General features: G+C 48.5%; 1 protein-coding gene and 1 non-coding gene across 4 annotated transcripts in view; both read right to left on the bottom strand.

Moving 5' to 3' along the window:
* slc8a1b (solute carrier family 8 member 1b) overlaps window positions 1-13,740 on the bottom strand; it is a 151,050-nt gene that overhangs the window by 74,388 nt on the left and 62,922 nt on the right. For 2 of the 3 annotated variants that reach the window (XM_061837833.1, XM_061837829.1), the window contains 3 exons: window positions 6,193-7,071; window positions 3,186-3,350; window positions 127-917 (listed from right to left, as the gene is read on the bottom strand). In XM_061837833.1, coding sequence (XP_061693817.1) covers window positions 127-917; window positions 3,186-3,350; window positions 6,193-7,071 — 1,835 coding nt within the window. The remainder of the gene's footprint in view (window positions 1-126; window positions 918-3,185; window positions 3,351-6,192; window positions 7,072-13,740) is intronic. The other variant, XM_061837830.1, reaches the window with a different exon arrangement.
* On the bottom strand, window positions 5,843-5,915 carry trnat-ggu (transfer RNA threonine (anticodon GGU)). Its single transcript has one exon. It is a non-coding gene; the product is annotated as a tRNA-Thr (tRNA).

Genomic DNA, 13,740 nt, shown 5'->3' with positions numbered 1-13,740 from the left:
AAAAGCAAAAGAAGAGCGAAAGATTGACAGAAATGAAGAAAGGCGTCGGAGCTGAGCGAACCATCGTCGTGACCACATCACACCTCGTTTTCCTCGCGGAACATACACGTTAGCGCGGTTACTCACAAGATCTCGTCGTTCTGGAACTCGAGCACGCCGTGCACGTCCTCAAAGTCCTCGCCGCTGCCCCGCGCCGTCCCCTCCACCGTCTTGTAGGGCAGCGTGACCACGCCGCGGGCCCCCGACGTCCTCAGCACCTTCACCTCCATGGTGCCCACGCTCTCGCTCACGTGGAACACGGGCTCCTCGAACGTGAAGATGCCGGCGTGGTCGTCATCGAAGATGGTCACCGTGGCCGTGGCCGGCAGGCCCAGACAGGCCACAGAGTCCACGCGGTTGGCTGACTCATCCTCCGCGGGCTCCTCACCCTCTGATGCCAGAACTTTAACGTTGGACAGGTGGATCAGGAAGTTCTCGTCCTCCTCGAAAATGTCGTCGTCAATGATTCCCACGCGGATCTCCTTGGCTGTCTCGCCGGGTTTGAACACCACCACGCCTTCGGTGAACTCGTAGTCCGAGCCGGCGTTGGCCGTCCCGTCCTCGGTCCGATACTCCACGGAAATGGTCTTGGTCAGGTCGCCGCCGCGCCGCAGGACCTTCACCGCCACTGTGCCGCAGTTCTCCAGGCATTGGTAGGTGGCGGGTTCAAAGAACACCTTGGAGACGGGGTCATTGTCGCCGGCGTCGGAGCGCACCTCGTGCATGCTGACGGCCTTGCGCGCCTGGTCGGCGGCGTGCTTCTTCAAGATGTTGCCCGCGCCCGTCATGAGTCGGGTGGCCTGGCAGCGATAGAAAGCCCGACTCTTCTGCTGCTGGCTCAGGACCTGGTAGTTGGCCAGCTCGATGAGCTGCTCCACCTGGATCCAACACGTAAAGACCACATCAACTTTGATACGTGCAGTTTACTGGAGGTAAGAGGTAAGAGTAAACCCTGAACTGGGCAACAGGGCACAGATGAAATACAACCACCGTCAGTCACATTGACGCCGCTGGGCAGATAAGAGCATTCGGTTGACCGGACATGTTTGAAAGGTAGAAGAAATATTGAGTACCCAGATGGAAGCCTCACCAGGACGGGAAGAAGATGGGAACCTCGCACGGAAGGGCCCGAGGCGAGATTGAAATCCAAAGTCTCTCAACTGTGAGGCAGACACTTGTCTACTCTCCCTCCACAGAGATGATGTATGATGTAGTTAGTATGTCTTTGTTACCAAATCTGAAAACTGCTCCCAGCTTTCTGAACATGTCTCTGTCATGCTTTTTATCAAAAATACTCCAAGGAACAAGAATTGCGGGGCAGTCCGCTATTTCAGCCAACCAGAACTTCGCCTATTTTGAGTCTCGTGAAAATGAGTGACAGTTTGGAGGTGAAAACACGGCTTTTGATGAAGTGGGACGGAGCTTAGGGCGTTGCAACTAGGCGAGCGGCTTCTACTACGGAAGCAGTGGGCGGACTCCGTGACCCTATGGACAACGAAAGCATTTTCACTTGTCGAAGCGGCACTTCACGCGGCGCACTTCTTATACTTATACTCAATTTTCATGAATCAGTTGTAGGAGGCGCAAACACGGCAAGCAGCCCCGGCAAATACTGAAGCGAACGCTGATCCTTGCATCCGACAAATTTCACTGCAGCTCTGCTGACCTTTTGGCTTGGATGTGAGTGTTCAGTTGGCGTTGGGATGTGATTATCCGCAAAAATTCTGAAGGGCTCCCTTCACAGACATTTTTCATGAAGTAGGCTGATAACAAATGATGCGCTTGCTTGTCCAATTTCACACTTGATTATTGAGCAGGCGCTCCAGAGACCCGACTGTCTGTACACAGCCAAATGAAAATTCCATTTTTCATAATATGTTCCCTTTAAGACATGCTCTGTGCTTTTTCGAAGCGACATTGCGCAGCTTCAAAAGTTTGAGAAAAGCTTCTCTGCAGAAAGATGAGATCATTCCAATTCTGTCCTTTCCCGTCATCCTTGCATCCCCCTCTGGTGTGTCAGACCAGATCATAAAAATATCTGGTGTAGCAAAGGTATCAATTATGTCAGCAGATAGGATCTGAAACAGAGCTGGGGATGTTAAATCTTCCGGAGGAGACGACCTCGCAGATGCACTCGTACTGGAAACGAGACTATCTTGGGACGCCGACGCGCTCGTAAAAGGAAGGAGGCGAGCGGCGTGAGGAAAATATAAAGCCCGGGACCTGAAAACTGAAACTAATACCTCGGACGGGCTCCGAAGAAAGCCGTGTAAAGCCTCACAAAGCCGAGCGTGATCTGTTTTATGGCCTTATTAAATCTCAGAATTCAACAACACGGCTTAGCGTTACCTCTTGCTCGTTCCTACGAGTTGATTTCGGGCCGCCAAACACCCGAAATCCAAAGGTTTTCCACATAGCACTTCCCTTCTCTTCAATTTATTAAATTGATAAATCAGCACAATGCCGCAAACGGCTACTGGCAGACGAGCGACTCGGCTGACTCGCAACGAGCGTTCTTGCGTTGTTCAAATTCACAAATTTGGCGGCTTAATGATGAAGTGCCGCCTCGGGTAGTGAAAATACAACTGAATTGTTGTGGGTCAGAGCTGTTCTGAACGGAGATTTCGGGTCTCCAGAAGACGCCAACGAAAACTGCGGAAAGTCACTGCGGACTTCAATTTTTGTAATTGTTTTTCAAAACATTGTCAGAAGACATCCCCAAATTGGCGTCGCTGAGTGCCCTTCGCTTTGTGAAAATGCCCTAGCTCCGCCCCTCCCTGTTGTCACGGTAACAAAAGTTGTCCTCTGCATTTTCTGCCCTCCCACAAATGGCTCTCTATTGTGCTGTCGTTCTTCAGTCTTTCTGAATTTTGAACAAAAGCCTTTTTTAAGACAACCAGGAACTGTGTGTAAAATGCCCCCCCCCCCCCCCCACAAAAAAAGAAGCTAACCTTAAGTAAAACCGTTAGCTTCAAAGCAAAACTATACAAAGGGTTAATCCTACATAAAGAGACGAAGTGCGTGTTGGCGCTGGTCCTCATTTTGATTGAGTCGGAAGGGCCTCGGCAAACCGGTTCTACCGTCCCGCCCGTCATCGCGCGCAGAAAAAAAATAAAAGGCCTCGGGGCGACTAAAACACTCCTCACCTCTTTGTCGGGATGCTTCTGCTTGAGCTCCTTGAGAATTTTGGCCATGTCTCTGCGGGTCTCCTCCTCATCCAAGTCCTTCTCGTCGATATCCAAACCCAGCGGGCCGTCCAGGAAGTCCACGGCGTGAGAGTTCAGCATCTTGCCGTCCATCTCGATGTCCACCTGAAGACGGACGAGGCCAACGGTTAACGGGCGAGGTGGCCCGGTGTCAACTTTCAGGGCGACCGGCGTTCAAAATTTGCGTTTTGAAAAGGGGCCAGATGGGTCGGGAAGGTCATTCTTAGATGGGAGGGGGGTGGCACGACTTTAATGCATATGTAAAAATATTTTAAAAAATAGTTCACTCTCAATTTATTCCATTGAAGAACGTCGGCCTCACAGTTGTTATGACCGGGTTTCGAACCCCAGCCCTGCCTGTGTGGAGTTTCCATGTTCTCCACCGCGCCTACGAGGCTTTCCTGCCACATCCCAAAAACGGGCGTTAATTGGAGACCCTAAACTGCCCCGAGGTGGGATTGTGTAAAATATGTAAAGTAGTTGAATGTTTTCACGAAATTTAATTCACGTGTATTATTTTTTTAAGCACGATAACTATTTCATCAAAAATTTCGAAAATAGTTTTTTTTAATAGTAAAAAAATATACTCATGCTCATGTATATAACTGAATTAATACTTTAATTAGTTGATCAATAAAATATTAAATACAGATAATAATACTAATGCTATTTATAATTAACGGAATTAGAATTTTATATGAAAATATATAAATATCTACATCAAATAGTTTATTTTAATGATTAAAAATAATCACTTTTTTGACGTTTTGATGTAATTATTCATTATTGATTTAAAAATTCATTAACCATTTATAAGGATTTTTAGTGAAATGTACATGTAAAATGATTTTTTTTTTTAAAAAAAAAAAAAAAAAAAGATTGTTTATGTTTTGACATCAAGAATGAACTTCATACCGGTATGCCATAAGTTAAAAAACAAAGACTGAATAAATACATTGAAAACAATTCTTGTAATCCAACGGCTACAACAATGCGATTAATGTTGCGGATCAATAAACGGCGAGTGGGCCGCTGGCCCGATCTGGCGTGCGAGCCCTAATTTGGCCGGCCCTGATTACGATGGACAGGAGCAGTTACGAGCGCCGCTTAGGATGATGCAATCCAGGCGAAGATGCAAATTCATTTCAATCTTAAAGTTGAAGTGCGCGTAAAACGCGTGAATCCAAAAACCGGTGCTCTGCGTTTGCGTGCACGTGGCTGCTGGAGGATGCCCGTCACGCATAAACAAGTCCATCTTTTATTTTTGGTTTCATTATGTAACTTTGATTGAAAACGACTCTTCCCTGTGGTACTTGAGGCAAATTGGCAGTTTAACAGTCGGCTCATTTGCATTTCATCACCCCGCGAGGCCGCACTTGGGTTTCACGCCCTCGTCTATTTGGACTACAAGTCTATTACGCTCGCTACGGCGCCTTAAAGAAACACCACATTCAAAGATAAAGCTTCTGAATGGACAGTTTTGTTTTGAGGCTTCCATAAAAGAGAAGACCCCGTTTTTAAAGGATGAAAAAAAAAAAAAAAAGAAATTCCCATCAGGCAGAATATTTGCTGACAGAAACGCGCCAGGCATCAATTTTTAAGTAAGTCCTTAAACGTCAGCGTTTCTCGTCATTGGATGAAGTCAACTTATCAAGCAAAGGACTGGAACTGTAAACAGAGGTCAGGCCCTTTCGCACTGCCTTGATTTCGCCCTTCTGTAATTCGGGGCGAAGTCAACCGGGCAGTTCAGGTCGTTTCAGAGTCTGAACGGAGGAATTTCGCAAGAGACAGCCTTAAAAGTTACCGTTTTGACGCTATCCTGGAAAGAGGAGGGACGAAATCGACTCGGCAATTTTCCACCATCGGTACTCGTACCACATCCGGTGCGGCTCCTGTGTTAAAGGTAAGTTGTCGATTCTCCAACAACTTTTGTGATGTTCAAGAGGCGAAACGGGCTTGGGCTCCACCACCGGTGTCGGATCCATTCACCTGACAACATATTGCTGCGCAGAAGCGCACGAGGTTGCATCAATAGCACCGATACATGATTGCTCTTTGGAGATGGCTCCGGGACAATTTCAAGAGAGCTCTGCGAAAATTGGTGTGCCCAGCTTGGAGGTCTGATCAAGATTTTGGATGGCGTATTTGGGAGGAAAAATGCCGAGTTAGCGGAAGCTTCCTGCCAAGCAACATCCAACTAACTCCTTTCACGTTACGTTCACTTGACGCACATCGGAGGTGTAACGGTAGTGGCGGGTGGACTTCAAACCCTGGCCCCAAAGCCCGCTTCCGTAGCTCCCATTGAAATGAAACATTTCTGATACGACGTCGAGGGTGGCAAATTGCCGAGTTGACTTCAACGCTCCTGGGGAGTTCCGACCGGGTCGGAATTTTCTAAGTCTAAGTCGACCCAAATATAGCATCGCTACCGATCGCTACACAGGACAGCGACCCCATAAAAAGATGGCTTGGATGGAGAGTGTAAGTTTCTTTCGGCTTGTCCCTTTCGGGGTGGCCACAGCGTGTCATCTCAGATGATGTTTGGCACAATTTTTACGCCGGATGCCCTTCCTGACGCAACCCTTCTCAGGGAGTGGAGGCCCCAGTGGGATACGAACCCACAACCCCTGGTTTACCAAACCAGCGCTCTAACCACTGAGCTACGGGGCCTCCGCTTGGATGGAGAGTGTGAAAACAGTTTTTGGTTCCTCGTGTTTCCTGCCTTTTATGGTTTTACTTTTGTTTAGGTTTCCAGTGTGCAATGTCATTTTTAATGGGTTGAATTGTAACATCTGCGACAAACATCTGATAGGAAAGATGACCCAAAGTGCCGGTTGCCTGGAAACACCAAAGACGGAATTGACGAGTAAAATAAAACAGAGGTAGACTTTGCAAGATAAGACAGGGACGGAGCTTTGATGGCGGCGTCGGCGAGCACCAAGGATACCTTAGAAGGAAGCGGCCGGTCGCCCTCGGTCTCGATGATCATGCCACGCTGCTTGCCCGTCCTGTAGCGCTTGTACACGTATTTGTAGAAGAGCAGGCGGCGGTCGGCTATCCAGGCGAATACAACGCAGATGGGGAAAAAGAAGAAGGTGAGCAGGGCCTCCCACACCTGAACCACGCCGGGCGAGATGACCGACAGGATCAGGTAGAGCCAGATGTAGGCGAAGATGCTCCAGGACGCGGTGACGAAGAACACCCGCAGGTGCTTCACCTTCCTGGTCTCGCCGTCGGGCACCACCCAAACGCAAATCCCGATGATGACGAACATGTTGAAGGCGGCCGAGCCCACGATGGTGGAGGGGCCCAGGGTCCCGGCGTCGAAGCCGTGGCCCACCACCTCGATGACGGACAGCAGGATCTCCGGAGCCGAGGAGCCCAGAGCCATGAGGGTGAGGTTGGACACGGTCTCGTTCCAGATGCGCACCGTGGTGGTGCTGGTTTCGCCGTTGGGTTTCTTGATGGTGATCTCCTTCTCCTGGGAGGTGATGACCTCGATAGATGCCATGAAGCGGTCGGCGATGATGGACACGCCCAGGAACATGTACACCAGAGCCACAAAGTACACGGTCGCCCGGGCCACTTTGTCGCCAAACGACGGGTTCATCGGCTCCCACACGGGCAGCATGACACCGGGCGAGCACTCGTCCGCCTTGCCGCAGTCCGTCTTATTGGCGGACACCGCCGACGCTGAGCCGCCCGAGCCGGGCTCGGGGGCGGCGCCGGCCAGCAAAGGCTGAACTCCGACGAGCAGAACGAGGCCGACGATCGCCGGTCTCAGGGCCATGTTGACGGGAGGTGACGACTGATGAGGATGCTGAACCTTTGGGGAAGGAAAGAGGAGAAACGTCACGGGATTTAGTTCGCTGAAATTGAACTTGGGGCACGTGGCACCAGCCGTTGCTTTGATATGAAATGTGGGATATCGTTTACATAGCGTAACGGTGCTCCCGACAGTCCATTTATCGCAAAGAAGGACTTGAATGTGCTCGGGCGGGTTTTGAGCTTCTATTGGATTGCAATGGCCACCGTTGTTCTGCACGCGTACAGCAACCAATCAGCACCTCCGTTTTCATTTACCTTCCAGCAGATGCACGAGCGCTGCAAAATTGATGCGGTTCATAGTGCAGTCAAACAGGAGGCCGAAACTCGAGCAAATCAGCCGGTACCTGGCAGGTGTTTGCATTGCACAAAATTCAAATAACTCCACCAAAGACAAACTTGAATTTCCGACATTCAACAATGTGCCTCCTCCCCAGCCCACACACGCTCTGAAGTCTGCAGGACGTCCGCCCCGCATTCCCCGATAAAAGTCTCCGGCTCAGTCGCAGTAACAAGGTTTGCCGGGTAAACGAGGTTACGGCGTAAAGACGTTTGGCCGGCGGTGGTGCCGCATTCAAAATTGGGTTTTCAATCTGGCTGGCAAGATAACAAACGGTGGGCTGCAAGTCCGGAATTTACAGCCGCTAAGCAAACATCCACTGTTCACACCGCGGCGGGTCGGCGCTAACATTTGCCACAGGTCTCTGGTCTTATTTTCAAATTTGCATTATTTCGCGTAAGAGTAACGCTGGAGCGGATGGACCAATTTTTAACATCCCGTCCAATTTTTCAAATGCCGGGGACTAAAACGTCGCCCGGTGTGGTCTGATTGTCCAACACAGCGCACCGCATACATAAACATGTCTATCTTCATACCAAAACTGAACTAGAAAAGAGTGACGCGGGGCATTGAGACTGCCAGAAAATACAAAGTAAAAGAAATACGCTCGCTGTCCTCTCGGCTTTTCTTGTGGCTACAATACGGTTGCAATACTTTTCTTCAGTATTTCTCTTCAAATGACTGACTTGTTGTACACGTCACAAAAAGTCAAAACGAGCTCTTGCAGCAGTGGGAGCATCACTCGGCTTCCTGATTGGCTAGCGTTTCATTTGTCGTCTCAATCACAGAGTTCGTGGGCGAACGGACGTCGGTGTCGAGGGTTTAAGATCGCAACTGTTGAACAACACTCGGGATTGGCAGCCCGTTGTTTTAAAAGTGGGCGTAAGAAAAATGAGTTAGCGCACTGCATAATACAGAATAATCACTCGGGGTAATTTTCCAGAGACGTCTGACGATCAGGCCTTCGCCGGCTTTGATCGTAAGGAAGAGAAAATGCTCAAATATCAATTGCGGACGCGACCCCCCACCCGTAAATGTTCTGCGACGCATTCACTTCCGGCCCTTTCAGAGCATTTTGACATCGCCATCTACGGGGATCTCTTTGTCGTTGCAGGGCTTAACAAAGCTGAATTTTACAAACAAGCTGGCCACAGCCACCTTTGGAAAAAAGTGCTTGACAAATAAAGAAATGTACGTTGGAGGCAGTGACGATTGTTGCCGTCAATCGTTTTCCAAGCAGATGGGGCGGGGGGGGGGTCGGTGTTAACACATCGGGATCGTCACGATCGACTTTGCAAAATTTGCTTGCAAGAGGGCGAAAATGCTCAAATTCAGGCCGATTTTCTGTCCGCAAGCAATGTCCAGAGTGTCTTTTGTCCATGCGCTTTGGTCCCAATTGCGAAATTGTTGGATTCGTCACATTGGATGTTGTCACAACGATGTATTCAAGCCACGAGTGACAGAATCTCACTTTAGCAGCCCACCCCCGACAGAACAATGTGGTCATTTCCACCCCTAATCATCGTGTTTAAAGCGCAGCGGTGCGCCACGAAAGCAGCCGGCGCGGAGGGGGGCGGTGGTTGCTCTTCGGTCCTTCGCTTGTTGGAGGACAAGAAAAAGAAAAAAACTCCCTGAAGTGAAGAAAAGGGATGAAGAATCCCAAGCAGGCTGAATTATTTATCATCTCCAAATGCCACACAAAGCCTGGCGTGGCCGCACGAGATGAGGAGCTGCTGCTGCTGCTGCGGGATGGATTTGGGAAAACGGCGGCTTAAGGCAGCTCGCGGGATTGATGCTTCATTACGTAGACGCCGTGCGCATCATACGGCCATCCCCAACAAATCATCAGATGAATGCATGCGCTGTACTTACGGAGCTGAGAACGTGACATATTTATGGAACAGAAGTTCTCGTGTGCGGGGGCCGCAGGACTACCGATGCCCCGTCCCGACGCGACGACGGAGAGCAACCCGACCCGATCAATTTGAATTATTTGCACGCTGAAATCGTTTGTGCATTTGCGCAGAGATTCCAGTTAATGCGTCGGAAGACGGTTAAGACCAACGTACAATTGTTGACCACGTGGCGCCGACCGGAGCAGCAAAGACTTGACGCATTTGTCGGTACTTGCGAGGTGCTACTAAAGCCTGACCGTTAAATGGCGTTCTCTGCGTCTGCCTTTGCTATTGATTAATTCCCGAAAGGATTTATTGGTGCGTTTTGTGCAAATGAGCTAGCTGGAGAGCTGTGCAGTCCAAGTCACTTTCTAGGACTTGTATTGATGTGGCTAAAGGTTTTAATTCATCAAATGAGGTTTGTTTACATTTTCAAAATCATTTCAGGAAGGAAAAAAGGAAGAACGCCGTAATATAAAAACAAAACAAAATCGTAAACGTGCACGACGCTGCTCCGTCCGTCCGTCCGTCTTTGGGGCCAAGTACCGTAACGACTGCCACAGAATAGCCAAAGAAAAAGCCAAATAAGAGTTTTTCCTGAGATTCTTTCTTTACCTGTGTTTCGCGAACATCTCATGGGATTTATGTTAAAATTAAATTAACTCCGACATTTGTCAACACCAGCAGTGGGGCAACTTGCTGACAGGCTCAAAGACACCCGAGAGCGACTGGTAAACTCTCGCTGACAGCTTCGGGGCTATTCCGAAACAGGAAAACTGACCTTATCCGTGGACACCCATTAGCAAGTCACGGGCAGACTCGAAAGGCATCTGCGGGCACTCCGTAACGAGCCGGAGTAACTTGTAGTAACCGGGCGGAAACATCTCGATTGACTCGACGACACGTAGACGGACTCCAAGACAATCCCTGGCGACTCAGAGACACCCGCGGAAACGATATAGTAATTATTCTCCCAACAACAATTGAAAAAAAATTGAAAAAAAATGGAAAAACACCTCGACGGAAAGAGCTATTCCAACAATCTTTGGCAATTTCAAATCTGAATAAGATTTGTCATTCGTAAGACTTGTACCTTCTCCTCTTTTCTTTCTTTTTGCAATAAAAACCAACAGAGACAAGATTGCTTCCTTACTTACGGGGCCGGAAAACACAACACAGACTGACCGACGTGGCACTCAAACTAAGATTGGAAGAACTTTTGTGAAACGGCCACGAATACCCAAAGAAAAACCTGAAGGGACAGACCAACCGAGTGGCCTCCGATCGGTCGTCGACCATGAATATCCAAAGCGCCCCCGTTAGCGGCACGGTGAAGTCAATGATGAAACCGTTGGCCTCACAGTTCTGAGGACCAGGGTTCAATTCCCGGCCCCGCGAGTGTGAAGTTTGCACCTCCTCCTCGCTTTTCTCCGGGTGCTCCGCTTTCCTCCCACAACCCAAAAATGTGTGAATTGAAAGACTGTGAATTGCCCGTAGGTGGGATTGTCAGTGTGTACGCTTGTGCCCTGCGATTGGCTGACAGGCAGTTCGACCGTGGCCGGGATGGGCTCCGGCGCTCCGGCGACCTTTGTGAGGATAAGCGTCTCAGAAATGTAGCTCCCATGAGCGCCGGCGCTCGTGCAAACGCAACCGTTTTCCAGAAACATTTGACCGAATTGAAGGATTGCGAAAGCCTCCCTTGATGTTGCGACCTCCTGTTTCCGGGTCTCAGCTGGCCTCTTTTTGTGCTTCTGGAGACGGCAAATTACCGTGGTTGAGACTGAAATCTTCGAGGGCCGAGTAATCAACAATCCCAGGCAGATTCCTAACGGTCGGCGAATGGATTCCGACGTTTGGTCCCAAATTCAATTACAGCACCTTGGCGTGCGTCTCTCGGTCATCATCGCACCGCACTCAATCTCGTTTGTTTTCTTTGCGCAAGAACGAGCTGGATATCGAGTGCCAAGGCAGATTGAGGTCTTTCAAGACACACGACCACGACGCAGCCCCCACCGCTCCCGCTGCCGCTCGCCGATCGAAAAGTCGTCGCAGGGACCATGCCGTAACTACAGCCGACTGCGGTCATCTGTCCACACTCATCACTAACTGGCTAACTGCGGCAATTCATAAAGCAAAAGCTCGAGTAACTTCATCCGCGCGGGGCGAGGACTTTGTTCCCTTTTACCTTTTGTTCCCTCACCGGAACGGAACCGTCGCCGAAAAACCCGGCTACCTCCCAAACTGTGGCTTTTCTCTTTAGCGTACAAGCGCGCGTGTAATATTTACAAAGTGTATTATCTGAGAGGATCTGAAAATGAGTCCTAACAGAGATGAAAAAGTCAATAAATTACAAGCTTTCAATCGATAGACAAAGGATGGTGCAGCGGTGGGATGAAAGCGCTGGAGCAGATATCGCGTGAGTAACACGGGAGAGCGACGCTGGCAGCTCCGCTGATTTCTAATTGAAATATCACGTTCCATAATATCCAACCCCCCCGCCCCCCGTGAGCCGCCATCAAAAAGGCCGGGCTGGCGTTCAAGAGGAACGCGGCGGAAACCGAAACGAGCTGATGCGGAACGAGCGCCAAACACCGATGATGGTCTGGCTGCGGCGGCGAGGTCGGCGGTTTCGCACGAGGCCGTCAAAACGAGCCGCCGGGCGAGATGTTGAAATCGGGTAAAAGGGCGCCTGACGTCAGATGCCATTTCGGGAAGGAAGGAAGGAAGGAAGGAAGACAGATGACAAATCTTTTTCACAAAGTAAGACGTGAATGGTGAACCGCACTTGAAGTCAAAATGGACGCCACACACCAAGCCGTTAAGGGATACAACCATGTGATTACTCTCAACCAATCAGTAAAGAAGGAACAATTTCACTGTGTTACTGTCATTTTTTTTTTTAACTGACATTTGAAAACAGATCTAGAATTATCAGTAGTTACCAATATTTTATTCATGGTCATGTTAAGATTATTTTAAAATTTTTATTTCTTCTTAATCTGCTGATTGGGTAGAGATCGCAGGTTATCAATGTACCATATTTTTCTTAAATATAATCTTAGTTACATTTTCAATCTGCTGATTTATGGGGAATTAAAGCGTTGTTAAATTCCCTCTTGATATGATTTTTTTATGTGGCAATTTTGGGGCATATACTTATCTCAATATAGAAATATGTTTTCTAATTGCTTATTTATTGTTAAATTAATTTTTTTTTTTACAAACTTGTATTAAATTTAAATGAATGCCAATTTCTAAGTGCTTACTGGGTTATAAATATAGATTATAAACATGATTGATTGTATTAAATATCATCTGATTTTGAATTTATGTATTTTGTTGGTCTTTTTCACGATATCATTCTCAATATCCTCTTCTTTTCCTTTCGGCTTGTCCCGATTGCGATGGTTTATTAAATGGCGTGTAAAGTTTAGCATTTTTTTGTTGCACATTTTGGGTGGAACATCAAAGGTTGCCAATATAGTCTAATTGTTATCAAACCTTTCAACATTGCAGATGCTTTTGATATACTTGCTTATGTAAACAATATTAATGTATGTTTTAAAATGATTTGTTGCATGCATGAACATACAGTAGAGTGCATACACATATGTGTTTGTATGCTACCCACATTTGTGTGAATTTTGGTATTTATTTAAATTGCTGACTTGGGGGAGATGTCGTAGATGATCGATGCACACTATCTTGACTAAAAATATTGAAGATGTGTTCAATAGACTCGATTTTGTCCAATTTAACCACGTGTGAACATTATGGGGGGCAGGGGTCTGGGGGGGGGGGGGGGGGGTTGACGCACTCTTAGTGCTCCAAATGAAGCCGACTCTGCATCTTGCACGTGTGTGACTCGGTTAAGGAATCGTTCCCACTAACTGAACGTCTCTTGTTCTTCCTTCTTCTTCGAAAGTGGTACCAGGGCGGCGCAGACTGCCGGAGACAAATTCTTTGTGTGTTGTTCCGTACTCGGCCATTAAATCTGATCCTGATGATGTTTTGGCGGGACTCCGGGTTATCAATATCGATATCCTCGAGGCGTGTCCCGACACCCGCTCAATCCTTGGATTCAATGAGTAACACTTATGAAGTCATTTTCAGTCAGTTACAGGTGCAGTATTTCGTCATCACGGGAACCTGCCAGTGATTGTCTTACTGTCAGAACAAAAAAAAAAATCTTGAAAAAATTTGCCGCAGGCAGTCAGGCGAGACGCAAACAAGTTGCGTCAAACTGAAAGGTTAGACAACGGAGCCGTTCCACCTTCAGGCAGCCCAAACAATCCAGAAAGTTACCAGGAAGCCGAAATCCATGTGCCGCATCCAGGCCAGCTGTTCCCCGCTCGGCCCCCATAATGTCATCCTCCGCTAACTCCTGCAGAGCGCCACCCCCGGCGCTAACTCCGCCAAAGCCCCAACCAAAAGG

The sequence above is a fragment of the Syngnathoides biaculeatus genome, chromosome 12 (genome assembly GCF_019802595.1).
Source record: "Syngnathoides biaculeatus isolate LvHL_M chromosome 12, ASM1980259v1, whole genome shotgun sequence".
NCBI classification, from domain to species: Eukaryota; Metazoa; Chordata; class Actinopteri; order Syngnathiformes; family Syngnathidae; genus Syngnathoides; species Syngnathoides biaculeatus.
Note: the sequence above shows the minus strand (reverse complement) of the source record. Positions and strands in the feature narration are given on the sequence as shown.